The following is a 10070-nucleotide window of genomic DNA, read 5'->3' as shown; positions in this document are numbered from 1 at the left end:
CAACTCCTACGGTGGGCAAGAAATTAAAATGTATTGCTCCATTGGCTAGAAATTGATAATGCAATATATGTGACTCATTGACTGAGGAGGCTCAGGAGTTCTTTAGCCTGTAGTTTTGTTTATATACACAATACACTTCATAACCTTGCTTTCGACCCATTTAGACTGGGAAAGAATGCCATTTTTAGATTTATTTGGCTATTCCAAAATAGCAGATACACTTTTTTTTAAATGTGCTACTACAAATGTCTTAAAATCCTAACAGCTTTCTGAAAAACATGTTGCTATATCAGTGGTTCTCAAACTTTTTCATGTCAAGGACCACCCAAAATGATATTTGGCCACGGACCCCCATCTCAAATATTTTGTTCCAGGGGGCAAAGATCTGAGTTACAAATGCTCCCTTAAAAATATTTGCACAAATGGTCAAGATTATTCAAAAACAGCTTAAAGGGATACTTCACTTTCGGCAGGGGGAAACATTTAAAAAATATTTTAAAAATAAATGAAAAAAGTAATGGAAAATTCATGGCCCCCTCACGCATTAGAGTGTCCTACTAATCTGTGAGGGGGCCTTTATTTTGCCATAACTTTTCATTTTTTTTTAAATATTTTTTTTTAATGTTTATTTTATGTGAAAGTGAAATATCCCTTTAAGTATAAAATGTGGATGAAGTGGTTACACAGATGCGTTCCCGGTTTGAATGGGTTAATTACATCATTCTCACTCTGGCCTGCACGCTGAGTGGTAAACATGGTCTGCCTGCTCCAACCGCCATAGAAACCTGCTCATATGATCAATTTCAAAACCTTTTTTTTTTTGTTGGAAAAAAAAAAAATAGGGATAATGTCTGGAAACAAATATTCTTTTATTTTTTCCCCATACTTCTACAGACCTGGAAATTACTCAAAGTCCAGATTTTCCATAGACTACTGCAGTCAAGTAGAGTTCAAGTGGATGTTTGAATTATTACAGCACATTGCAAAATGGCCTCATTTACCAACATTTTTTTGATTCAATTCTTGTTTTTACCAGTTTGTAGTCAAGTCCTTTCCCAGAGATGAGAACACTGAAGGAATCTGAAAGGCAGTGTTTCCTATAGAACAAATTTATTGAACAAGCATTGTGACACAATATTCAGCAAACCAATTAAAAAGGAATAGCAGTAGCACCCTTTATGCAAACAATGTTAATGAGAAAATCTCAAATTAAGTCCTGCAAGCAACAGCACCACTGCATTTGCACTAGAACTGTCTGAATATGGGATAACTAAAGAACTTACATAAGATGTGAATGTATTCTTTGTTGATCTGTCCATGTGTTATACCATCATAAAAATACTGATGACCCTCGAACACGAATATTAAACATCTCAAAGGGGTTTCAAGAGACAACAATGACTCAACCAGAAACAAATAAAATAAAAATGGCAAGTTGACTTTTAATTCAAACAGAGGAACTAAAAAACAAAAATAAAACTTGAGCTACGGTCAAAGTTGAATCCCAGTATTTCACTTCAAAACATGCAAGGCAAGACAGTAATCGTTTCACTTTCAGTTAGCTGACATTTTGAAGAGAAAAAAAAGAGGCTTGAGGGAAAACTTAAAAAACCAAATCTTGCAATGGGACTTCACAAGAAAATATGACCACAGATCAATGGCCATTACAGTATATCTTGTCCAAAGTGGATGACATGTGGTTACTTCAAAAAGTGAGGAAAAGGAAAAAACAGGACTGTATAAAAACCTTCACGACCGAAACATAATCCTGCGCCTGGACCATCTGATGAAATCACTTTCGATCATTAGACCTGGAGCGACTGGAAAGAAAGGAAAATTAAGAAATGCAAAAGACCGAAAATCAGTACCTTCAAAGCACACCAAAGGCAGTAATAATACAAATTCAAAAGATTCTGACACATGACTCACCTCCTTGAGCGTGAGAAAGATCTTGAGGGTTTCCTAGGGTTCCTATCTCTGGAAACGGACCTATCTCTCCGCCTGTCTCTTGAAGTTGAAGGAGACCTGAAAACAAACGCAGATTAATATATACACTCAAATCATATGAGATTTTACAAGATCACAAGTGGGAAATGTATAGGCTCACCTGCTGCGACTACGGCTGAAGCTCCTCCTCCTTGGTGATCTGAGGTATTAGATGAGGTAAAAAACAAAAAGGAAAGTATATCAGATGACGGAGGCAAACAACATACCCCTCCTACACTAATGAACCCACTGGGATTATTGATCCTTAACGCAAACATGGCTACAGCCATGACCTTTCTGTTAACAGCAGGATCATCTGCATCCATGACACCGTTTTGAGAAACAAGACCCTTTAAACTGCCAAATACAAAATCTGTGCTCGACATCAAGGTTGAGAAACATTGCATGGAATAAGTCAAAGCTGTGAAATTCTCATTCTGCTGCCACCTTGCTGTGAAATTTGGTGCAATACATTCCCAGTTTCATGTCCATCTAATGGAGGTACGATTCTTAGATATGCCTGGAAAAGAACAACGTCCTGTTGCCCTGCACTTCTGGCATGACACTTCAGTACAGCCTACCGGTAATGTGAGGCATATTAAACAAAACTAGTTTGCTTCACATGTTCAATAGTCAACATCTTTCTTACGATTGTCTGAAATTCCACCACTGGTGTGTGGAGTTTTAATAGTCTCATGTAGCCCGACAATCACAGATCCGAGAGATCTGAGCCTACCGATACCTGGGTAAATCTAGAATCAATATATGGGCGAGAATAGAAGATAACAAACCTACGCCCGCTGCTTTGAAAACAGATCATAACGTCCCAATATTAACTCATTTAGTGCCACTGGACGTAAAATACGTCCAATGTAATAAGCCCTGTGCCACAGGACGTAAAATACGTCAAAAAAAAAGATTGAAAAAAATGTTCAGAACCCAAGATATGATGATTTGAAAAGGTTCTGCTCCATTCACTTCTTGTTTAACTTCTTACTGAAAAAGGCTGTGTCTCGGCTCCTAAGCACTTTTTTTTACAATTAATTTTGGCTGTGGCACTGAATGATTTTTTTTTTTACAAGGAGTTTTGGCCAGTGGCACTGAATGAGTTAAGGGCCGCCCTAAAGTCATTGGATTGGTTCTTCAATGCAGTTATTTTTTATAAATGTCTTGTTTCCTTCCAGTTGTATCCCAATCGTGGGTCTTCCAACAGGAGGTCCGGGACACCCAGGGGATCCTCTAACCACTTGAACCCCTATTCTGGGAGGGAACCTAAGCCTAAAAACAGCCGATCTCAAGCTCACAACACGACTAATTTCTTGCAAGTTTGTACGTTTTAGTTTTTAGCAAGAGATTTGGTGTAAAGGGAAAAAAAGAGCAGGCCTAGTACAGAGCCAACGGTTATGTTTAGCCAGTATTGTTTAAGTGGTTAAATGTCTGAAAATACACATTAACATGACAACACTGATGATAGTGCTGTCAAAGTCTATTAAACTCTGAAATAGTTTAATCACCAGATGGATCTCAGATTGCCTGGCCACATGAAACTGACTCTTTAAGGACCGTCATTGTGATAGCAGTCTATATGTGCACAACCTAATAAAATACCCTACTAAAACTATAGCTAGTGAACAAAAAAAAAATCTCATAGGAATTAATCTGGGTCAAGTATAACAGTGCAATTTGCTTAGAAAGCGCTCAAACTGTTTGCTTAATGTCGAGCCATGAAAATGTACTCTGCGCATGGTGCATGTTTGAAACATTGTTTGTCTGTCATTTCTTTCCCCATATGCAGTTAAAAATTGGCGGCCACCAGTTCCTTGACCACAAGTTGTGATCTCAAGGATTTAAGTTTTGTAACTCATCTATGCGAAGGACCTCCAAAATTCCATTAGTAGTGCAAGTTACACTACTGCTGAGGGGAAATGATCACGCAGCTCTGAAAACTAGATAAAGCACAAACTACAAAGAGCAGGATAAAAGCAACTTACTATTTTTGGGGGAATTGGACAAGATAGAAATGACGCAAGGAAGCCTGATGGTGAGGGAGGTCGAATTGCAGAGAGGATTTGCCCCATGATGCAAATGTTGAGATATGGAGTTGCCTGCTTGGCTGGCTGGAAAAGGTAGTTGTAGATTTTCCGTGCCTTTTTGGGGAGGTAAGCCAAGGGCTGTTCCCTCCCGTAGATAGTTGTGTGTTCATAACAGAAAGAGTTAAGATGCTGATTGGTCGATAATGGGAGGTGGGCAGCTGTCGATTGCGTTAAGGTTGGAGGAGTAGGAGGAGGAGGAGGAGTAGTGCTGGGAACTGCATGCCCAGGAACCAAAAGGTTGGTGGAACCTGACGACTGGCGGTGCGCCTGGGTCATGTGACAGCACCGACACGCTGGTCAGCAGTCACATGATGCTGAAAGAGGACTAGTTGACTGGGGGTGGTGAGAAGCGTGGCGGTGACTCTGCAACGGGGTTCAGTTTTATTAATATAGAATTATAGATGCCAACTGAACTGAGCAATTAAAAAAAAAATCCTTCACAGCCGTACAAAATCAAATAACGTTTTGATGAATGATGAAGGGCTAACTTTAACTGCCATTGACGTTCCCTTAAAGCAATTTCAAGTAAAGAATTGCCGTTTTTAAATACACATGCCCCAATATTGGTCATTTACAGTCAACCTATGAAATAAGATTACATTTCGAGGTCACACGTGTCTTTTAGAAAAATAATCCATGTACACAAAAGAGCGGCTAAGGAGGCATTTAGTTGGAAAATGAAAATAACTGGGGCACATCACTGCGTGCCCCAAATATTTTCATGTTAAATGTATGTTTGGCAAGAATGACATTTTAGGAATGACTAGTCTTACAAAATAAAAGCAATCACAGCTTTGATGGTTGACTGTGCATGAACTCATGGGTATGCAGGCTAAAAGATTAAATATTCTAGTTAAATGAAGTAAGGTTTGTGGACACTTTTTTTTCGCCCATGAAAACAATAGTACCTGCACTGTTGAGTTTGTAACCTTTTTTGCCCATTCTTGCAGGCTGATTGATTATAAACAATCTATACCTAAAATACATTCAGAGAAGAGGGTGCGAAACATCTAATGCCATCATCAGGGCTTTTTGTGTCATCCTTTTTAGCATTATTGTGCAACTGTACCTCTGTACTTTTTGAAAACTGTTTAAAGTATTAGATCAATCAAAATGAACAAAGTCTGAGGGGAATTTTATATCCCCGTTATCATTAGCACAAATTGAAATTTGAATGCAGGACAAATAACATGAATCTTTTCGCATAAAAAGCATACCTGCGTCTGACGGGCGGACTGCCGCGGCGTCGGTCATCGCGGCCACCATCGCGGCCCGCACGTCTACTGCCCCCAAACGGAGGTGGTCCGCGGCTTCTGGAGCGTTTCTCACCACTGGACAGCTCAACACGCACTCTAGAGCCACACATGGTTCTAAATAAAATGGGGAACATCATGAGTTGAAGTCTGCAAAAATCTAGTGGTGGAAAGTCACTAAGTACATGAACTTAAATATAATTTTGAGGTACTTGTAAGATGTAAAAGTATTGGAAATACTCCAGTAAAGAAAGAGTCAAATATTGTACTTTACTCCACTACAATTAGAAAACTTTAGTTACTTTGTAGATTTAGATTACAAAACATATTAACCACTTCAGCCCTACTTTGGCCATTTGAAAATAGCCGATCTAGAAGCTCACAATGCATCGTGTTGTGAGCTTGTAGATCTGCTATTTTCAAAAGATTTGTATACATTTGAAACCTGTGGAATCGGACAGTCTGCATAATGGGTACTTAAAGTATATTTTGATGCCATTTTACTCAAGTACATTTTGAATAACCGACTTTTACTTGTAACAGTATTTGTATTGATACTTTTAAGTAAAACATTGGAATACTCTTACCACCCCTGCAAAAATCACTGGGACAACTAACAGTAAAAGGAACAAAATCTTCAGAAGTGTTACCTTCCATCCAGTTCCCTCACAGCATCAGTAGCATCTCTAGGATCCTCAAATTCCACAAAAGCGAAGCCTGGGGGATTCCGGGCAACCCATACGCTGCGTAGGGGACCATAGTAGCCAAATGACCTCTCCAACTCTGTCTTATTCCCATTATTTCCCAAATTCCCAACATACACTTTGCAGTCAAGGGGACAATCTCTACTGAGGGCAGGATCTAGGAAAGACAAAAGGGAAACGGGGAAATGTAATATATTTTATATAATGTGAAAAGCGTTAAAATGCTTGTAAATTAATAAAAGGGAGGCATCAATTTTGTGACGGAAAATTGGATTGAAACACAAGTAAAAATGAAAATTCAGTGTAAAAAAAAATGGCTCCACCATTTTGGAAGAGCCGTTAACATTTTCAACATACCTCCCATATTTCAGCTGACCTGGGTATCGCTTGGAGTTGAACTGTGAAATACACGCACGGGGGAAAAGGGACTATTAGGTCGCAGCAAGACAATGGAAAAGTGATCTCAGAAGAATAAACACAATTATGCATCAATATCAGAAGAGATGTAGAAGGGAAATGACCATGGAGCTTGTAAACAAGATAGTAGAATCCAGTGTTGCCAGGTTGTGCGAGAGAAATAAGCAACCCAGGGGTCTATGAAAACAAGCCTACAAAGAAGCTACTGGGCTATGGCTATTTGAAAATAGCCAATCTAAAAGCACAAAATGTGTTCAGATTAGGGTGTCTGTGGATAAAAAAAAATATTAAACCTGGGAGTCATGACATGAAAGGCAACTACACTTTAAAAACAAAGCCCCAAAAAACCGGTCACCAGAACCGAAACCAAAGCCTGAATATCGTGCAGCCCCATCCTCCTCCCCTCCCCCACCGCGAGGCTTCGATCATGGATCAGAAGGTTTGCTTTCAGCACAACAAGGCCTAACAGACAGAAGAGCTGTTGGGTCTGTCCACAGACCACCCTAAACCACCGAACTTTAAGTAACACTAACTGTTCCGCAGTTACACACATGTACGCATTAAGTCAAGCTCTAGTTACCTTAAACGTAGGTTAGCTTTCAAGCTAGTAGCCACACAAGCCGTGTTAGCCGTAGCTGCTATGCTAATTTTACGTTGTCAACATTGGCAGGCTAATGTTGCTATGCTAATTTACAAAAAAAAACGTCTTAATAAATCCAACGCCAATTGGTTTATAGGTATTAAGCTTTGATGGCGAAGACGGTCTAAAAACATGAGTAGTAAACTCCGAACCTACTAAAACCGGGGTTACATTCGTAACCTCTAGTTGTTGATACTAGGTTAGCCAACCCGAGCTAGCTTGATGATGTAGCTTACTAGCTAGCCAACACGGTGTGGTTGTGGCTTAAGGCCTACTTAACTCTTAACACTAATAGAACAATCAGCTATTATAGCCAACTTATCCTCGGTTTTTAGAGAAGTCTGCTGTAACTACTAAAACTAACCTGGAACTGTTTCAGATTAAGACAACCTTAACCAAGGCCTTTACGTTTTTATTTACAATCATATATAAATATATTTACCTGTAAATTTGACACCCGACCGTCTGCCGGAACTAGCGCGTCGTCTTTGAGAGGGAGAGAAGAAACGTCTGCGTTCCTATTATCACCGCCTTCTTCTTCTTCTTCTTCGACTTCCGGTGAGTTTACACACCAACACCGGAAGCGCACTCCGCCACCCAGTGTTCAAACAGGCAAATGCATCTGTGGGCAAATACATATTAAAGGACAACTTTGTTTTTGCAGTGGTGGAAAAAGTACTCAAATTCTTTACTCAAGTAAAAGTACCAATACTGCAATATAAAAATACTCTGTTACAAGTAAAAGTCCAGAATAAAAAATTTACTTGAGTAAAAGTACAAAAGTATTGGCATCAAAATGTACTTAAAGTACCGAAAGTAAAGGTACTAAATATTTGAAAATAGCAGATCTACAAGCTCACAACGCGTCGCGATGCGACGCGTTGTGAGCTTGTAGATCTGCTATTTTCAAATAGCCTAGGTATAAAATAGGGTTAAAGTGGTTAATGTATGTTTCATTATATCATAGTTTATATCTGAAAAGTAACTAGTAACTAAAGTTTTCAAATAATTGTAGTGGAGTAAAAGTACAATATTTGCCTCTGAGATGTAGTGGAGTAGAAGTAAAAGTACTGAAAATTGGAAATACTCAAGTAAAGTACAAATACCTCAAAATTGTACTTAAGTACAGTACTTAAGTAAATGTACTTAGTTACTTTCCACCACTGAACAATAACCCGGTGTTTTCTTTATTATTATTTACAGTAGCTCTTCTAGCCCCCAATAACTCACATCTGGCCATCAAAGACCACAGGACATTTTTTTATTGTGTAAAAAAAGGCATATTTAGCCACCGGACAGAATGCCCCCGCCCACTGTAAACAATATCGCGAAGATTGCTAAAACTATAGAAACAAAAAAATAACACTCATCTTTTATTTACTTTAATTACAAGCTCAAATATAAACCTTGGTTGTAAAAAAAACAAAGTTGTCCTTTAAACCTGGGGGTCCGACATGAAAATGTTTGAGATTTATAAACATTAGGAAACAAACAAGTCCAAATAGGCAACTACACTTTAAAAACAAAGCCCAAAAAAAACGGTCACCAGAACCGAAACCAAAGCCTGAATATCCTGCAGCCCCATCCTCCTCCCCTCCCCCACCGCGAGGCTTCGTTCATGGATCAGAAGGTTTGCTTTCAGCACGTTTTAAGAAATATATTAGGTTTTTTTTCACAAAGAGAAGTGCTCAACAGGACAACTTGAGTAAGAAGGGGAAATGAAGAGGAAAAAAAATAAAAAACGTTTTTGACAACTCTGAGGGAGACGTAGCTGTAGTATACTACAACCCTCGTAGACGTATTTATGATTCTGACGTCTTCAATCTGCGAGAGTTGTAGGGTTCACGCCCCATGGAGACCTGGACTTTCTGCACTATGCCCCGTAGACACTCCAAACATGTACAAATGTGAAAATAAAGGTGCTTAACCCCAAGCCCCAAATGTTAACTGGCTCTACGGGGTAGTAGTTTAATGTAATAATCCATATCTTTCAATAAAGAAGTGTTTTAATGCCGTCTGTGGCCTAACGCCATTTTTTCACCCTCGTTTACTTCCCGTTTACATTTAGTGTAATTCCGGGTTTCACCGGATGCGCCCCGTCACTACCGCCCATTGGGAACTTCCGACAGAATCGGCCACAGACGGCATTAAAACACTTCTTTATTGAAAGATATGGATTATTACATTAAACTACTACCCCGTAGAGCCAGTTAACATTTGGGGCTTGGGGTTAAGCACCTTTATTTTCACATTTGTACATGTTTGGAGTGTCTACGGTGCATAGTGCAGAAAGTCCAGGTCTCCATGGGGCGTGAACCCTACAACTCTGGTAGATTGAAGACGTCAGAATCATAAATACGTCTACGAGGGTTGTATACTACAGCTAAGGGAGACGCATGTCAGTCACCCCAGCAAAATAATAAAACGTGCAGACCCAGGCGAGTGCCCCAGCATTTTCGTTGGGTAGTCTCTTCTGAAGTGCCCAGGTATTTTTCTTCTTAGATTTATTTTTATTTTTTAATCATTGATTTAAATATACAGTAGGCTAGCCATGGATCACAAGACGGTCATCTGATATATGACGTCGTGTATCAGGGCTAACAGTAGGCTATCCCAAAGCCAGTTGCTTACTCGATAATTTAAACAAATCAAAGATCAAGCTATAGTTGGTATAGTGCAACTGTAGTTTTTGGATTCCTTAAAACATGGGCTGACTCGTTGTACACTGCTCTCCCTTACACTTCCTTGCCTAAGCTGACACCATGACGAATGTCTTCCTGTACGTTACTTGCAACTCTTATACACTTCACCACACTTCCTGAAATTAGTCAATGAAGTGTGAAGTCATTTTTGCCTTAGTACAATTGCAGTATGCTATAATTTACTTGGTCAAACCTATGCCTACAGCTTATGATAAATACACAAATATAGTAACAGTTAAATTGCATTATAAAAAGGGACTGCTATAAACCCTTTC

At 39.3% G+C, this 10070-nt stretch overlaps 1 protein-coding gene across 2 annotated transcripts; it reads right to left on the bottom strand.

Moving 5' to 3' along the window:
* Positions 1–1093: 1093 nt before the first annotated feature.
* On the bottom strand, positions 1094–7614 carry LOC308083066 (serine/arginine-rich splicing factor 3-like). 2 transcript variants are annotated; one of them, XM_080425195.1, is made up of 7 exons: positions 7536–7614; positions 6394–6434; positions 5983–6193; positions 5297–5449; positions 2108–2146; positions 1930–2025; positions 1094–1820 (listed from the first exon to the last, which is right to left on the bottom strand). In XM_080425195.1, the coding sequence occupies exons 2-7, from the start codon at positions 6398–6400 to the stop codon at positions 1793–1795; spliced, it is 534 nt and encodes a 177-aa protein (XP_080281321.1). In that variant the 5' UTR covers positions 6401–6434; positions 7536–7614; the 3' UTR covers positions 1094–1792. The 2 variants fall into 2 exon arrangements, 1 of the variants encoding a protein (XP_080281321.1); XR_013932963.1 differs by lacking the exons at positions 1094–1820; positions 7536–7614 and adding an exon at positions 3978–4442 and having other exon boundaries at positions 6394–6452.
* Between the last annotated feature and the right edge of the window lie 2456 nt (positions 7615–10070).

The sequence above is a fragment of the Gymnoscopelus braueri genome (genome assembly GCF_963280865.1).
Source record: "Gymnoscopelus braueri genome assembly, chromosome: 3".
NCBI lineage: Eukaryota > Metazoa > Chordata > Actinopteri > Myctophiformes > Myctophidae > Gymnoscopelus > Gymnoscopelus braueri.
The sequence above is the reverse complement of the archived record's forward strand: the minus strand, read 5'-3'. Positions and strand labels throughout refer to the sequence as shown.

Excerpts from the sequence above, each read along its gene's own strand:
- LOC308083066 (XM_080425195.1), bottom strand. Across the intron at positions 5,450-5,982 it reads GTGAGGGAACTGGATGGAAG|AACCATGTGTGGCTCTAGAG; the intron begins GTAACACTTCTG and ends CATTTTATTTAG. Across the intron at positions 2,147-5,296 it reads AGTCCGCCCGTCAGACGCAG|ATCACCAAGGAGGAGGAGCT; the intron begins GTATGCTTTTTA and ends CTAATACCTCAG.